We start from the raw sequence: 18662 nt of genomic DNA on the forward strand, positions 1-18662 counted from the left end.
TGAAGAACAGGGCAAAACTACATTATATATAAATAAGGTAAGAGTTATCTGTAATTATTTCAGATTTCCATTTGCTTGCTTGCATTTACATTTTGATTCAGTTTGAGAAATGAAATGTACGAGTGACATGAGCAAAGAGAATTAACTCTGCATCTTTTCATGCGCATATTTTACTTTGTGAAATTCAAATGATCTGCTAAACCCAATTGTTGAAGCCTACAATTTTTTGTCTTAAAAGGAACTGAATGCATTAACTAGAAAAGATATGACTTGAAATTACATTTTTAAACTATAACAGTTAGATTGATGTAAAAAATCACATTAAATCTGACGTGACAGTGTTCACACACTGAAGGCACATAGGAAAAAATCAGATACATATCCGATTTATTTCCACATATGAAAGAAGCCCAGATTGGATTTGAAAATGTCAGATTCAAAGTGCTTTTGACTGTTCACACTGTCATCAAATAAACAGTTATGTGTCACATGTGAGTAAAAAAATCAGTTTGGGCCACATTCAGCTGCAATGTGAACATAGCCAATGAGAGTCATAGAGGGCATCTCAATCTGTGAGGCTGAGCGCTCCAGTGAGGTAATGGTTTAATCAGATGGTGCATAGCTGCAGTAAAACCCAGCCTCCAGTGCTGACCATCCATTCGAGATGCGAATGAAGATTTACATTGGGCCTTGCTGCCTTGTCAAAAAAGCAGAGCTTGCATATAAATTGGCCAAAATGATCCAGCAAAAGCTTGTGAGATGGAAGTGTCCTCCTGAACAACAAATATTTTAAAGCAGCCAAGCTAATTCAGGTCCTGCGTTATCAACACAGACTAAGTACTGTAGGTTTATGCATAGCAAGACCATCAAGCCCTTGACTTCATAATCTGTGTTTTTGTCCATGTTTTTATTTTTCCATTTTTCATATTTAGTATATCAGACCTGTAGCGGAAAAAGACTAATGACGCTACCTGCAATAGCTCATATCTGGCCAAAGCTGCTTGCACTTGAAGTGCTTTAAAAGCAAATCAGAGCAGCTAAATACACTGAATCTGCAGCCTAATAGCAGTTTTAGACTAATGATGAAAGCTGAATTTATTCTGCTAGATTCAGTGATTTTTAACCAAACGCAGCACAATGCTGGAAAAGTGCAGGATAGAACTCACTATACAAGCACAAAATATCAGCCAGCAAAGATTTTCTACCATTGCAAAAGCTTAACATGAGGACATGCAAACTCAGTCCATTTTTGGAACGGTGCTGATTCTACGTTAATGAACATTAAACTGCAAATTATATAAGGAATACCGGGGCTAGTTGTCACATGGCCATATCTCAGCAGCTTTGCATCCTCCAGTTTACATTGAAGTCTAAAATGTTCTTTGACAGAACATAAAGCCTTTGACACTCACCACAGCTTTGAGTCAAACATGTTCAAATTCACCAATTCTGTTTTCTCAAGCAGTGGTTTTTATATGTTGGTTTCAGACACCTAGTTCAAAACCCTGTTTAATTAGAATATTTTTTTAATTCTATACTTGAAACAAGGGATTCTCCAAACAGGATTTTTACAGCTGATACTAATGACCAATTTTTCGGATTGGCCGATCCCTAACATTTAATCTATTATCAGGAGCTCATATACGGTGATATGTAAGCTTTCTGCTTACTGTCACTGTTTACTAAGGGTGCTTTCACAGTTGCACTTTTGGTGTGCACATGGGTTCGTTTGTATGATGTGAATACTATTTTCTGAACTTCAGTGCGCCCCTGTGAACCATATCCGAGTTCACTTGAAAAGGTGGTCTGGGGTACAGTTCATATGTACAGTTTGCTGCTGATATGAATGCAATTGTCCTTAATTGGGGAACTGAACTGTCATTGATGCTGTACAATTTGTTCCTTTGCTGGCTCCCGATTGCAGTTATTATGGTATAATGCATTTCTCATACCTTTCATTTGTCAAATATAATTGCCTTCAGAGAACAGCTCACATTCTTGACATTTTTGCACATTAAATGCGTCCGCGGCAGGCAAATGTAAGTGTTGTTCTGTGCATGTAAAGAGACAAACTTCAATACTTAACACAGTGAACAGTTGTTACCTAGTTACAGTGGTAGACAGCTGCCACTTGTACTCACGATGATGATGCAGTAGGACTGCGGTTCAGACTAAATTAATATTATGCAAACAGAATCCAACGGGGGCAGGGGGAGGAGGGACGAAAGGAACTCAAGTTCAGACCAAGTAATCGAACTGAGCATGAAAGCACCCTGTGGTAATAATTCCTGTTGATTGTACAACAGTTGTTGCCTAGTTTTTGCTGAGAAAAATACTGCAGGTTGGTTAATTGATAATCAAATAAACAAACACAAGAATATACATTTAAAATGAAGGCTTTAATAAGCTGTGGTAGTGGGGGTGTGGTTGAGCGATGGTTTGTGAATGGAGAGCCAAACAGCTGTTTGTCATTGCAGTAAGAGTTGAGAATGGCTTTTAAGAGCAAGCCAGTTGCTAGTGAGGGGGAGAGAGCTGCACGGAGCAGTGTTCCAGTGTGCAATTTTTCTGTTGTGTTGAAAAGCATTATTGAGTGTGTACACTTAAGTGTGATTTTTGAGTCTGGAAAAGTAAAGCCCCTTTTGAGTTGGATCTCGCCGTCTCCTGCTTCCTCCTTTTCCAAGAAAATGAAAAACTTTGTTACACAAGCCTTTAAAGCAAGTAGGCTTACACAAAATTTTGTCTATGTTAGGATAAATAGTCCTGTAAAGAACGAGGCTAAGTGTTAATCTGAAGTTGAACTGATAACCTATAGGTGCAATTAAACCTAATATGACATTTTTGGCTTTTTATTCATTGTCACCATTTCCATTATTGTTATTCATAATTAGTATTATTTATATTTTATTTATTTTTGTATTATATGCCCGGCAGAAAAACTGAGAAGCTGCCGCCACGGGCTATAATAAAGACAAGTTTTACAGTATGTCCCTGTTTTCTTTTGCCGTGTCACATGTGAAATGCCATATACTGTACGTACATTTTTCATATCCGCCATTACTTTATTTTTACTTTATACTTTATTTTTCTCAAATACTACTGTCACCGATTCAAAACATACATTTGAATGGAAGTGCATGCTTATCCAGCTAAATAATGAAGGCTCTCCTTAAATGTACTAATGAAATCAAATTAGGCATTACATTTGACATTAAGATCATATTTTCCCATAGCATTCTTATACACAATATTCAGCATTACATATAGTAGGTTAATATAGCACTATCATTAAACCACTGTAAACTTTAATTTTCTCTTGCGCAGAGCAGATTCACTCTCGTGATACAAGCGGACATTTGATCCATTGTGCTTAAAATGCACATCTCTTTCTCTCACTCCCGGTGCTCCCTTATTCATTTGCCTAAATTTTGAGGGAAAGCCATCTAAAATGCAAAAGGCTGCAATAATTATAGTGTGCTTTCATGGATGTTACATATTAAAACATATAGATTGTTTAATTTGATCACTGACTCTAGTGAGCTTCCATCAGTGCAATGTGTCTGTGTGGCTTAGTCTGAGATGTGCAACAATATGAAATTATGATCTATCATAATCTATGAGTCTATCAATATGATCCTTTCCCAGATGTTAACTACAATTGCAGTAAACTTGAATGACATTACAGAGCAAATCAACAGTCAGACATCTATCTCAATCCTCATGTTAAACGAGTGTTGGAGATTTGTGTGTCTTCAGTTTACATCATGATTTAATATGGAACGTCCATGAAAGCACTATAATTATTGCAACCTTTTGCATTTTAGATGGTTTTCCTTTATCATTTAAGCGAATGAATAAAGGAGCACCGGGAGTGAGAGAAAGAGATATGACTTTTTAGCATGAGGGATCGAATGTCCTCTAGAGATTATGCATTGGCCTATGCTGAGTACACCCTCTGTTGTTCAAATTTCTGTTGGTCAAAATTGAGATGTTTAATTGGTTACATTTAAATCTATTTTATATCACAATTTTTTTTTTTAAACCGGTCGCTTATATATATATTGCGATATATCGTGGCACTGGAACAATTTACCGTTACACCCCTAACAAATACAACCTTATTCTAAAGTGTTACCAAACAATTACATAACGATAATCATATTTTTACTAAACTTTTGGGTAAATGAGTCAACAAAACCACACTAGCATGCATTCAGACAACTACAGTCAACTATATAATGGATATTTTAACACAGAGAGGTTGAACTGTTTTCTCAGAACAAGGATATTTTTAATGTCAGGTCACATTTTAAATAAAAATAAGTTACACATTTATTTAATTTATTGTTTACAATGAGTTTTGGGATAACACAATTACCTTTTTACATTTAGCTGTTTTAAAGTAATAAGTGTGACGACTCTCCCCCATGTAAGTATAGTTATAGTGAAATGCTGCTTTGTTTTCTTGTACCAGTAATCATCTGGAAAGAACGTTTAATTGCTGTTGTGTTTAATATCTGAGCGTAAAGACAGGGCTAAGGCAGAGCAAACTCATGGTTGATGTTACACTATGTGACATGGTAAAAAGGGCTGTAGCCAGAGGTATCTGTTCTTTCTCTACTGCCCTGTCCAAACATCAAATACAATCTCTGCTTCAGGGTTACTCGCAATGAAAATAGAGACAAGATGACCGCTCTTTTAGAGGTCAAATTTTGAAATGCATTTGTTGTGCTCTGAGCTGTGGTGAGTGTCAAAGGCTTTAAGTTCTATTAAAGGCTTTTTATACTTCAGTGTCAACTGAAGGTTGCAATTAAAGCAAATCTCATTCATAAAGATTAACCTTCAAGGGCAGTGACAGTATTTTTCTGAGACTGAATCTCACTATATGGTGTAGGGCAGTGACTGTATGCATTTGTAAGATTATATTCAATTACATTTCTTTCAACTAGCATTAGTCTGATTGTGCCAGGAAAGTCTCCAGCTGAAGGTTTATGTGTTAAAGGCAGAATTCACCTATTATGTCAACCTGGCAATCCGTTCAGGATTCAGTCAACTTTTATGTAGCCCTGCTTATACAGACTATGCCTGATAGTCTGTCTCTCAAAATAAAAGACAATCTTTAGGCCGAAATATATGTCGGTTTTACAGGTTGCTAATTGGAATGCGAACTGGATGCGTGATTCAAATTTCATCATCAGCACATTCTGCACGGACTGTCGCCATACTGCCAAGATTTTCTTGACACAAGGACAGTCCTTGTCTGTGCGCATCATAGGCGCATGCGCCTAGCATTGACTAGTACAAGAGTATCTACTCTATCAAAACAGTCATAGTGTGTATGCGTCGGACGTGTCCGTATGTGCTTGTGGTCAAAAGAATATACTTTGAAAGGCAACAAGGTTGACAGGGCACGATCTGATTTTGAACACAGAAAAACTTTCCATACTTGGGTCTTGACTATTCAATAGAGCTCATTAAAGAAAGTTTTGGGCAGTGCATCACTGTGAGAATAGAAGATAAAAATACACCCAGATTAGAGAATGACCTGCAGCTACCTACAATCTTAGCTAATTCTCTGTAGTCAACCCAGACCAACAGCAAACATGGCACAAAGAACAGACTATGACTTTATCTCATTGATCTTTGCTGAAAGTGTTTTGTCTATCAAGAAAAAAACTCAAATGAATACAAATTATCACAAAAAAACATCTAAGATGGAGGGCCTATTTTAAGACTGCTACATCTAAAGAGTATTCAATATGCCATATGTACAAAGTCAGTTGGCATGGTCATAATGCTTTGGTATTTTCATGTTAATCTAAGCACAAGGGGGATGTGAAAATCACGAGTGTGCGCACAAAGCCATAATGGACTGGGTCAAGTGCAATTTAATTCAGAGGTTCTTCTCCAGTAATTGCACCATCTGCGCCCTATTTTATATTCCATTCCCTGTGAAGCAACGTCTATTTAAGTGAAGACAGCACATTCATAAACATTTGGTAGTGTAAATGGGCTGTATGCAATGACTATATTGTAGGGTTGGGAGAACAAATGGATTTACTGATGCATTACCTGTCCAAGTCAAACATTCAGAGTATTTAAAAAAAAAAAAATTCTCCAACAATTCTGAATTGATACTCAAATTCAGGATTGATTCTGAGTAAAATGTAAACCATGGCAGGGTATTGTCGCTTAAGTGCGAACCAGAGACTGAGTTGCTAGAATCAAATGGATACACAAGCGCATACTAACTAAAGCCAAGTGCACACTACGTGACCATTTGTCCCTGACTGAAATTATAATCCTAAAACGTATTCACAAACTCGCGCACATGTCAATAGGAGAGTTTATTCATGACAAGTCCACGAACAGCATGAAAGACAAGCTTGTGCCCTATTTTGCACAGAACAGGAACAAACAGCTAGAAATAAAGTTGAGACAGCAGTTTGGAAGACATAGATAATGTTTGAATTATTTTTTTCAACATTTTGTCTCCTGTTTGTGCTCTCTATATTTCATTGACATTTTCTTGTTGCCAGTCTCTTGCTTGTCAGGACAGAGCGCACGCCTGATGACTCGTCAGACAAATTTCAAGCAGGTGAGACATCTAGTCACCGAACAAACAGATGGAACACCACCTAAGAGATACTTGATAGATTTCTTAAGCAATCATTTCGCTATTTGTGCCGCTGTACTATCATCTGTCAGGAAGAAAGTAGAAGCTGACATCTGCACTCCCACAGAAGCCGATATCTTATGTAGCTATCCTGAAGGGGCAACCTATATTTGTGGTTTGAGTAAAAGAAATAGCTTAGAATAGAATAATTCTAATTAAACATTCTAAAAATAAAAAAATATTAACAATGCTTTAAACAAACAAATGTATTTGGATATAATGAGTTGACAAATTTAATAACATTTATTAGTGTTTTGATAGTGAACAAATATTTATTTTCTTGTGCTTTAAAGAGATTACTTTTGATAAAAAGGTTCTAAAGAAAGAAACTGAAATATTTTGATATTCTACAAATCTGAGTGTATTTATAGAGAACATGTTATTGAATTTTATGGATACTCCATGTGTTGTTCACTGCTGGTGCATACTGAATGTAAAGGGCCAAATTGTTAATGAAATAAAATAAATAATAAAGTAATTATTTTTTTATGATGACAGTCCTGCCATACAAAGGCAAAACAAAACAATTACTTGATTTTAGTGTGGATTTTCTCAAAATCTGGGCAAAGTTGAGATAGACATGTCTGTCAGAGAACAAATCAGTCTAAGAAACCTGATTTCGGTAAAAATGTGAAGTTACTGTGTTTTGCCTTTGCACAGCTGAATAATCAATAAGAAAAATATGTAGATGTTTCAGGAATCATTGTGGAATCGGATTATGACTCCCAGAATTGGAATTGGATCGAGTCGTGAGATTCCTAAAGATTCCCAACTATATTGTCGACTGTGTTGCTCCAGACTGCAAACGCATGTGTTGTAAAGTATGTGTTCTCTATCTGCCTCTCTGGGTTTGTTTGCTCTCGTCCTGCATGCCCGTGTCTCACCTGAAAACTTGACGGTGTTAAGGGATGCATGGAATATGGTTTGGTGCTCCCATTGTTTTGTAATGTATAATTTGTGTACGTGTGTTTAATCCCAAACTGCAAATGCAGGAACTGAGTTTAGACTTAAAGAATAGATGTGTTTCTCAGATGTCTTGGCACAATTACCTATTTATCAGGAAAACCGCAAATTGTACTTATTAACATACTGTAGGCCTACACCCAGAGTGTGTGCGCATACACAATAGCGCAAGCACTCCCATCCATGCCCACTTGTGCTGTATGAGAATTGTGCTTGGAATTAGCGCTCTCATGAAAATTGGATAAGACTCTTTGTAGTCATTGCATGCAGCCTAGCGCTTTCATGAAAATATAGCCTGTATTGTCATCTTTTCGTCTAGTAACTACAGATGAAATTACACATTGACTGACCAAAGATTTAATACAGCTCGGTTACAACCGCAGAAATAACTAATTTCACTCGGTTAGCCCTGCGATATTACTACGTTTGACAGAACATGTACAGAGCATGTAAACAGCACGTACAAACATTTACTGCTACATACATTGAATTCATGACAACTGGCTCTGTCACTGCAATACAGATGTATGTGTCCAAGTCAAACATTCAGAGTATATTAAAAAAAATGGGTCTGAGTAAATATTTTGTTCCTGGGTGCAACTTGATTTGAGTGCTTTTTTTTTTTTTTTTATGTTCACTGTATCATGTGATATTGTTAATGAAGAACTCATTACCTGTATGAAAACTCATAGGCTGCTTCAAACATTCAACTGATTACCATGCCCAGGCCAGGACACAAAAAAAAAATTCCATATGTCAATCTCTTTATATACTTCAAGACTTTTTCTTCACAAAATTTCAGGAACGGTCCAAATGTCATGCTGTCTGCACAGTTTGTTTATCAATGCTGACATTCTGATTCCCTGATAATTGCAGGAAGACGGGCATACAGATCCTGTTGCTGCAATCCTTAATCACAGAGCAGAACATAGTATTATTCAAATATCCATCCTTACAAAGCAGAAATGTGCACCTCGCAGCAACTCTCTAAGCATGTATGCAGTTTCATCAAATGCGAAAGTGTCAATTACACAATGTGAATTAACCAAATGATCTATAGTCTTAAAAAGTGCTGAGTAACGGTACAGCTAATTGGTATATAACCCTTATTTTCAACCAACCTCTCAGCTGAATGATCATTCGCAACATTTAACTAGGTGAATTACAACATGTGTGCGATGATGGATGGCGGATTTCGTTATTAGCACAAAGTACAACATAGAATGTGTACTAACCACCTACAATAAACAATTAGCTCATCCTCAGTCCCTACATACTTGCATCTGCCCAGATCTAGCTCTTTTTTGCCATTACTGTCAATCTCCTACCTCTCGACAACACCTGTATTGCAATGCCGAACATTATCTACTTTTCTTCATCTGTGTAAACTTAATCACCATATAATGAATGTTAAAAGTAAAACCTTGCCATTAAGGGCAAAACAGAGCAGGGTGGCATCCCGTTGTGAGTCTGCAGTAAGATTCTTATTGCCACACTGCTGCTTACTGGGTGTTTTTAAGGTACTGATTGGGCAGCTGCTTGGATCTGTATTGTGAAAAATTCTACAGAAATATTGTGTGAAATTAAATTTATTTGATTGTCAGCAATAAGGATTTCATTACAGAGGATGGCAAATCTTTGTTAGTGTTATGTCTAGATGCAAAGATCTGCTGATTTAGAACCATTTATCTTGGCAAATTCAGCTTAAGACCTCAAAGCAGTTCATGGTGTCTGATCTCTATGTGTAAATTCTTAATAGCAGTACATCTATGTCAAAACAGAGGTGCATGACCTGTTGTCTGGAGGACTATTGATTCTGATTCTCTTAAAAATTGGCAAGAAGTATGAACTAAATCAGCTTGGAGCACAAAGCCAAAAATCACGGTTACAGTGAGGCACTTACAATGGAAGTGAATGGGGCCAATTATTGGAGGGTTTAAAGGCAGAAATGTATTATTTGAGCTGTAAAGTTGCTTAAATCATAATTTTTACAGTTTTAGGGATTGTTGACATATTGTCATGATAACAAAGATGTAAAATTGGCAATAACTTTACACAGAAACAATTAGTAGGTGATGTCATACCACTAAAATCATGTTAACATGCATATTGTCTACATCTTGTAGCTATAATTTTGAAATAGTGAGTATTTTAACGTTAACAGATTAACCCTATCCATTGAAAGTGCCTTACTTTAGCCCAGAATTTGTTTATTTTTTTAAGAAAATAAGGGGGAAGTCAAAATTAATATTTGTGGCGATCAATATAATGCACAAAACGCTTTCGATTGAGCTTGACGTGTATTGAACCACAACTATTCTTCTAAGAACAGAACAGTTGCTGCAACAGCATGGATCAATATGAAAGTTGGCACAGGAATAAAAACCCCACCAGATTACAACTCAGAGGCCCATTATCTTAATCTTTCAAATAGTTAATATGACTACTAGGAACAGTTATGAAACCATGAACCTTTTGGTGGTTACATGATAACTAAATAGCCTACCTGGAGGGAAATAAGAGTTTATGAGCCTGTTCTGAATTGTGTTTAATTATTAATGTTGCATGATAAAATATGCTGTCTGGTTGTCTCTAAAAGTGTCAAATGCCTATGTGTTTAATTATTTTTTAAATGTGCGTCTCCGTTTTAGAAATGTTAATGAACCCCATCTTCTTTCTCGCATTAAACTATTAATCAGCAGAAATAGAGAGACTAAGACGTTTGTGTTCAGGTTTTTTGCTAATTTAATCTGAAACCATAATTTTACAACAGGTTTATGTGGTCTTCATTCAATAGCGCGCGAAGCAAGATGATAAATGCGATGCAAGCAACCCAGAGAAGTCGGAACAGTGATGCCGAAACGTGATTGGTTAGATGTCGGTCAGCAGACATCTTAAACTGCCTCCCATTGGTCAGTGGCTATGAATTCTAAACCAGCCTCACTCATGCGTCTCTCCACACGCGCTACAAAATGACAAACGTGCTAAATTGATCCGTGGCGAATAATCGTGTCGCTGTTACCATTTGTCAGATGTATTTCTCAGCAGCAAAACGTGCCAGATGTGCAATGACGCTGTTAATTTCTGCAAAAATTAAAGGATAATGCTTGCACATGCACATACAGGAAGATGCGCTTAATAAAAAACACAGGCTGCATTAAGTCTTCCGGTTTAATGAATCTAGCTTTCATGTTTTACTTAATAGCTATTAGTGGGCTATGCTAGGCTTCAGGCTATCTACTCAAGACAAGATAACCACATAGGAGACCGATTACCTGATATTTTATGCAGCCAAAAATAAATATATAGCCTAGTTATCTTAGTTTTTTTTTTTTATCTGCATGTGATATGGATGGCATCCTAGAGGATGAAAATTCGTCATGAAAGACACATAAAGCAGAGCATCACCTTGAACAGGCTTTACATCTAATTAGAGAGCAGCGATGTTTTAAATAGCCGCACTCATTATGTTCAGATCATTTAAGATATTTAATAGAACGCCATGCTGAAATAATATTGATGTCACATCATGGGTCTCAAGGGGGGAAATCTCTCTATGCTCTCGTGGTACGGATGGTAGCCTACATGTCTAAAACGGCGGCAGCCAGTGACTTTCAGGAGTCCCCTGGCGATTTGCAAAGTGCTTTTCGGCAAATGCATGGTTAAAATGATTAATACGCTATTCAATCACTGCAACGCAATACCGTTTACTAAAATATATTCGTATCTGATGATGCAACAGCTTCAAATCGTGCCCTGTTTTACGGCTGTGATTATCTCGCATCATCATGGTTCAGCCTATCCTTTATCATGCAACAGAGCTACTGTACCAATTCTCTTGCATCCATCGAATGGCTTCTTCTTCATTGAATTGCCTCTCGAATTCGTACTCTTGCAGCGCCAGCACCGACATGATTTCTCGGCTGCGTCCTTCAAACGCTGGTAGAAGAACAATAGCCTTTATTTCTCGACTAAATGAGTTGAGTTTCACGGATTTACAGGCTAAGGTTCAGCCTTGCCCTCGCATCGCTCTAACCACGTCCAGGACACTCGTTGAGTTGTTCTCGAATGTCAGCCTATTTGACTCTCAACCCGTACGTACACCGGCATACGCCCTCCTCTCTTGTGAGGAAGAAGACCGCAAGGTCCTAACGCCGGAGAACTGATGCATCCTCTTGTTCTGTCGTTATCCTCGACTACCTTGACCTTTGGCATAGATTTACAAACTATCAGTTTTTATTGATTTTTGCCAATTCTATTGCAAATAGTTTGCTGTCTACTACAAAATATTGTACAGCCCACATTGTTGTGTCAATTGTCACTCATAACAGCCTAACATACAATATTTGGCAATTACACAAAGCCATCATTAGAGAAAGAAGAGCAAATGACTTGACATCACACTGGTAATATGTTCACCTGTGTTAATCACACTTTAATCCTCCACAGTGGAAGGTATTTTAACCTCGATAATAAGAAATTCCATCTTTGGGAACATGTTTAAAATTATATATTTTATATATATATTTTATTGCGTTTTTGTTTCATGCATTATAGCATTGTAAATAACAAAATCAATTATATTTTAATGGTCTCATTAACTGAAGGTTATTTTTCCTTTTGTCTTTTTTCCCCTCCATGGTATTCATTCATAGTCGGACACATACTTTATTACTCCCTAATTATCTGCCCAAATTAAACAACCACAAACTTGGGGGAAAAGAAAGTGAAAAATAAAGGTGACACTTTGCATTAATGTTCCCATTATTAAAGCTATAGTTCACACAAAAAAAAATTATTATCTCTTCATTTACTCACCCTTATGGCAGCCCAGATGTGTATGACTTTCTTCTGCTGAACACAGATGAAGATTTTAAGAAAAATAGTTCAGCTCTGTAGTTATATACAATGCAAGTGAATGGTGGCCATAACTTTGAAGGTCCAAATAGCATAAAGTCAGCATATAAGTAATCCAGTGGTTATATCCATATCTTCAGAAGTGATGTGATAGGTGTGGGTGAGAAACAAACTAAATTTCCACTTATATGGTAGGCAGGGTGTCAGCTCCTGAATGAACACTTGAACACTTACTCTGTGCTTCATTTACACACACTAGAGTATCAAGTTTATATCCTCACCTACTGAGCAGGGAGAAGATTTATAGTAAACAAAATTTACTTTTTCTCACCCACACCTATCATATTGCTTCTGAAGACATGGATTTAACCACTGGGGTCATATGGATTACTTTTATACTTTGTGCTTTTTGGACCTTCAAAGTTCTGGTCACCATTCACTTGCATTGGATAGACCTACAGAGATGAGACATACATTTAAAAATCTTTGTGTTCAGCAGAAGAAAGTAAGTCATACACAAATGGGATGGCGCGAGGGTAAATAATGAGAATTTTCATTTTTGAGTGAATTATCCCTTTAAGGAGTTTTAAAGGGGTTCATTAATGACTACTAATTCATTTACAAATGCATTCTAAGTCATTGTGTGTTTATAGCATTGCCAAATATTAAGCCACTTTACCTCATATGTTATAAATGCTTAATACTAATTCAACATTAGAAACCTATGAAAATGTATATTAATGTAAGGGTGCATGAAGTATTTACCAAGGAGTTGACAACAATAAAAACTTGTATACAGTTCAGTATGGTTTAATGGCCATCAGGCTTTATTAAATGATATATGCTGTGAATGAGCTTGAAGACCTCAAAATGTGGTTTTGAAGAGGACTTTAGGTAACCAAAGCTGATTTTACACAGCCGAGTTAAGCCTGGTCTGGCATGCCAGACTATATTATACCTGCTCTGACCCACCTTAGCCCCTAGTATCAAAAGCTGCTTTGATTCTGTGTAAAAGAAATGCAGCATCAGAGCACACTTAAACTATTATTATTGTTGTTGTTGTCATGGTAGATGCTGATGAGGCATTTTCATAATTTAGTTTCATATTGAGCCAACTCCTGGAGGGTTGATACAAACTGGTTTTGATTTCGGTGTCTGCCGGGACATGGTAGAAAACCAAGGAAATTACCTTAATGGCTTCTATGACTTACTGTATATACAAAAGTAATTTGAGTACCAGTTTAATGGAAAATTGTATTCTGTATTACAATTTTAGTATTCTATAACATACTTTTAAATTATTAGATGTGACTAGAGTCATCCTATGAAACCACTGATTTGAAGGAAATCACTGTTTATGGTCTATGCAGTTATTATAATTACATCATAGATACCCATTAACAAGATCCATTTGTGTGTTAGCCTTCTCCTATATTGCAAAGAAACACAACCTCAAATCCTACACATCACTACTACCAAAACAAAATGCACAAGTCACCTCTCTCTAATGTCATAACAGGTGTGGTTTCATAATGGCCACATATGAATTCACATGTTTAGTCTTTGGGTTAATTTCACTTACCAGCCCTTATTAACTTAATCAAGGCGTCTCTAAAGAACTCCAGCAGCTATGAGCTTATTTCAGCTCTGGGGACAGTAGTTGTATTGATTCAAAAGACAACACTGTATTCAAGCGACCACAATTCACTAGGAACAGCATACACTCTATACAGGTGAAGAAACCAGTTCAGAAAGCAAAACAGCTATTAGACTTTGAGAGAGACTGCAAGTGTGCCAAAATCCCTTGTGAGCTGAAATGTTTCACACAGGGTTACTTCTTTTAGAACAGTGTGACTAAGCCAAACACAGAGAATGTAAGTAACAATGCAGAGGAAGTTAGTAAATTACAGGTATTTTTCTGCTTTTATGCCACAAAGGCCACATAAACAAAACTACTTAAATACATAATAAGCTTTTTATTTTTAGCCGAATCTAATGCTGTTAGATGTGGGATGTGCTGTCAAAATATGATTTGTCTTGTGATTCCAATTCATCTGTCATAATGTGCCACTATTATACCTTTATTCTTGACATGATTATTAGTGTGGGGTTTTTATGGAGGATAATGCACAATTATGGTGCAAAATTTGCAATTAGAGCAAATTTGCAATTAGAGCACAGTTGGCCATATTCATATAATAACACTGTTCTGGTTCATTTTCCACTGTGCTTGAATATGATCATGTACTTCTGAAATGGCATCAATAATGTAAACAAGAAATAGTTCCTCCCTGAATTAACTTTAAGAGCTATTTTTAACTAGCCTTTTAATGTATGTTGCCATTGTGCAAAGTTCACTGTGGGAAAAGGCTGAATCTCCTGTTTTATCCATGTTATAGCCAACGGATAGCACATAGCTCATTTATAACTGTGGATGTGCCTCTAAAAAATCCTTTCACTGATGCTTGACGGTTCATAAAGTGTTAGATTCTGTAGGTCTTTAAAATAAGACATTTTTTAATGTTGAGCCAGTGTTATACTTTGTTTGTTTATCTGAATTGCTCTGCAAAGATTAAAGGTTACTTGGCATTTAACAGATGCATTTAGTTCGTATAATAATGGATTAGATATTGAATAATAGTAGAATAAATTCAGAGCTGATGCAACATAAGTACCTTGTTCAAAGTTACAGTTGAATTTTCTCTTTGGTCATTACATATTAATGGGAAAATAGTTTTAATAAAATAGTATTTTATTTATGTTTCCTAGTTTTGACAGTACATGGACACTGCTCTTTGCTATTTAGTCATCAAATTATTCTATTTAGTTGTTTAGGGAGATTTTTTTTAAGCTTGTTGGTCTCTAGCTGTGGGCTATCATGTGGTACCTTTAAAGGAATAGTTCACCCAAAAATGAACATTCCCTGATCATTTACTCACTCTAATGCCATCCCAGATGTGTATGACTTTCTTCTACTGAACACAAACAGACTTTTTTTAGAAGAATTTTTCCGCTCTGTAGGTCCTCACAATGCAAGTGAATGGGTACCAAAATTTTTATACTCCAAAAGCACATAAAGGCAGCATAAAAGTAATCTATACCACTCCAGTGGTTAAATCCATATCTTAAGAAGTGACATGATAAATGTGGGTGAGAAACAGATAGACAATATTTAAGTCTTTTTTTACATTAAATCTCCACTTTCACATTCTTTTGTTTTTGGCAATTCACACTTGTTGTGTATATTGCTACCTACTGGGCACAGAGGAGAATTTATAGTGGAAACTTACATATTTAAATATTGACATAAATATTGATCTGTTTCTCACCCACACCTGTCAAATCACTTCTAAAGATATTAATTTAACCACTGAAGTCTTATTGATTAATTTTATGCTGCCTTTATGTGCTTTTTAAAGCTACAAAGCTGAAATATTCTTCTAATCTTCATTTGTCATACACATCTTAGATGGCATGAGGGTGAGTGAATGATGACAGAATTTTCCTTTTTGAGTGAAATTTATTTTTACAATAAATAAAACAATGCAAATAATTTGAATTTCCGTTTTCATTGTTTTCTTTCTTTCTTTCTTTATTTATTTATTTGTTCCTTATGGGTGTGAAGCAGGGGAACAATTTGTTGTTGTACAATATTGTGTTTGGTATACTTCCTCATTCCTCTTAGATTATGTTGCACCATCTAGTGGTCACATACTGAAACAGTTGTGACCACTAGATGATGTTTTTTTTCTGTTCTGTTTAATTCATTAAAAAAAATCTAGTTCCAACTGACAAAGTTTTTTTTTTATACTTGTCCTTATAACTTTATACTTTGATATTGCTCATTACTCTAGTACTTTGTTGAGATGCAGAAGTGAGTGTCCTGTTATTAAAAATGTTACCAGTGATTACTACTTGAGTTTTTACATTACATATTTTTTACATTACATTGCCAATTTCTCTATTGATCGCCTTCTGTTTAATATAAGTAAGTATCATATATTTTGACAGGCCGAACAAATTGTACACACATGGAGGGCGAAACCTGCAAAAGCAATAAATAAATACACAAATAAATATATAAATGATCACATAAATCCACATATTCCTGCATAAATAAATAAGTAAATAATTAAATGTTGAGGAGATAAACAAATAATACAAAATAAAAATGTTGAAGGAAATGCAAAATTGAAAGTTGAGTTTTAATTCTATATTTCTATTTTTCTTTTAGCATTCATTTATTTCTATGTATGTATTTTTTTTATTTTATTATTATTATTATTGCAATTATACATCACAAAACAGGGAGCATTCAACAACGTAAGACACAGAAAAAACTTAAAGGAACAAGGACAAGGAGCAAGATTCAAGACCGAATAGGATATATATAGATTCATGTATATATATATATATATATATATATATATATATATATATATATATGCATACACATACACACACACACATATATATACAGTATATACACACACATACATACATACATACCCACATATACATATATATATATATATATACATACATATGTAAAAACACAAAACAAGGATGTACTAAAACAGCAAATACTTTGACATAGCAAAACATAAAGATTCAATCTTTCTATTTTCTTTTTTTAAATATTTGAAGCTCTGGAATAATTTCACAAAATCACAGAAAAATTAATTAAAGGAGGGCTTACTTTTTCCCATTTACATGTATGAATATGATATTTACCCAGCAAAAATACCATATTAACCATGTCAGAAATTTGGGTATTCAAACTGTTTTTATAAAAAAGGATATCTTGTAGAACAATAGGAGGAATTGTCTCAGTTTTTACTAATAACCAGTTATATATGTCAAGCCAAAATTGTGAAGTAAATTCACATTGAAAAAAAAGGTGATTAAGTGTTTCAGGGAAGAAAGAACAAAACACACAAGGATCCAACTCGAAATTAAATATTTTCTGTAAAAAAAATCACCTACAGGGTAAATCCTAAATAGGATTTTGTAATGTTTCCTTAACCTTTGGAGCAACAGGGTATGTAAGATAAAAGGTGAAAGATTTATCTCTTACTGAAACTTCAACATCTCCTAGAAAATAACACTGAAAATCCCCAGTGATAATATGTTTGAACACTTTATATATAAGTTTTTACTACACTTATTATCAACTAGTTCCAAATTACACATTTTCAAGGAAGGCAGAGAAACAACAGGCCTAGATACAGGATCAGATAAACTACTTTGAATTATTCTTTACAAACTGGTGGATATAGCTTTACATACTTTATAATAACTTTTAATTGTAGTTCTAACACTATATTTATTAATAAATTCATTATAAGATAAAAAAATTCCCTTCTGCATCTAATAAATCTTGAATAAAAATAATGCCTTTGACATACCAATCACTTTTATAAAGAGACTTCCTATTGATAACTACAGACCTATTATTCAGAATAGTGGCATTGTGAGGGGTAAAGTTGTGGGTAAATATCATTTTCCAAAAAAGCAGTAGGCCTACCTGTTTATTAAAATTCCTTTGAAATATAATTTCAAAGGAATTTTAAATAAATCAATAGGCCTATTACTTCTTAACACGAACTCGGTTAGGAATGGTTAGGAATAATAATGTGGTTAGGAATGTATGTAGTTCTATGTATGTAGTTCCTTATTTATTTTTCCTTCCAGCAACATGCTAATGAAAGGGTGTCAGCAGCTATTCAGGCATCACAGTCTATCTATCGAGTAACTACCAGGTTGATACTGAAACGCAACGGTTTGGCGGGAGTTTGCAGTTTCATCATGGCGGAGGGAAGGTCTATAGCAGAGTTGCTCCGCGAATCGTTTGGAGAATCGTTAGAGCGAGATCATTTGCACAACTGTTTTAAGTCATACATTGTGTAAACTGGGTCCGTACATGTCAGTATTAAGTTATTTTGCGAATTTAACTCATCTTGTAATGTCTTGTGTTTGTACACAGATACAGAACACACCTGCCTCATCTCTGTTAACTTCTAAAGCGAGAAAAAAACAACACATGGAGGTATATACATCGATAAAGAGTTTTGTTTAGGTTTCTGTGATGTTTTATTTAATCAATGTAACTCTGATTTGTTTAAGATTATTGAGTACTGCTCATCAGCTCACTTCTAAAATGTGAAGA

The 18662-nt window shown here is 35.4% G+C and overlaps 1 protein-coding gene across 1 annotated transcript in view; it reads right to left on the reverse strand.

Annotated features, from left to right (window-relative positions):
* LOC127659564 (elongation of very long chain fatty acids protein 6) overlaps positions 1-11741 on the reverse strand; it is a 37578-nt gene extending 25837 nt beyond the window's left edge. The window contains exon 1 of the mRNA XM_052149436.1: positions 11467-11741. Coding sequence (XP_052005396.1) covers positions 11467-11549 — 83 coding nt within the window. The 5' untranslated portion in view covers positions 11550-11741. The remainder of the gene's footprint in view (positions 1-11466) is intronic.
* Between the last annotated feature and the right edge of the window lie 6921 nt (positions 11742-18662).

The sequence above is a fragment of the Xyrauchen texanus genome, chromosome 19 (genome assembly GCF_025860055.1).
Source record: "Xyrauchen texanus isolate HMW12.3.18 chromosome 19, RBS_HiC_50CHRs, whole genome shotgun sequence".
NCBI lineage: Eukaryota > Metazoa > Chordata > Actinopteri > Cypriniformes > Catostomidae > Xyrauchen > Xyrauchen texanus.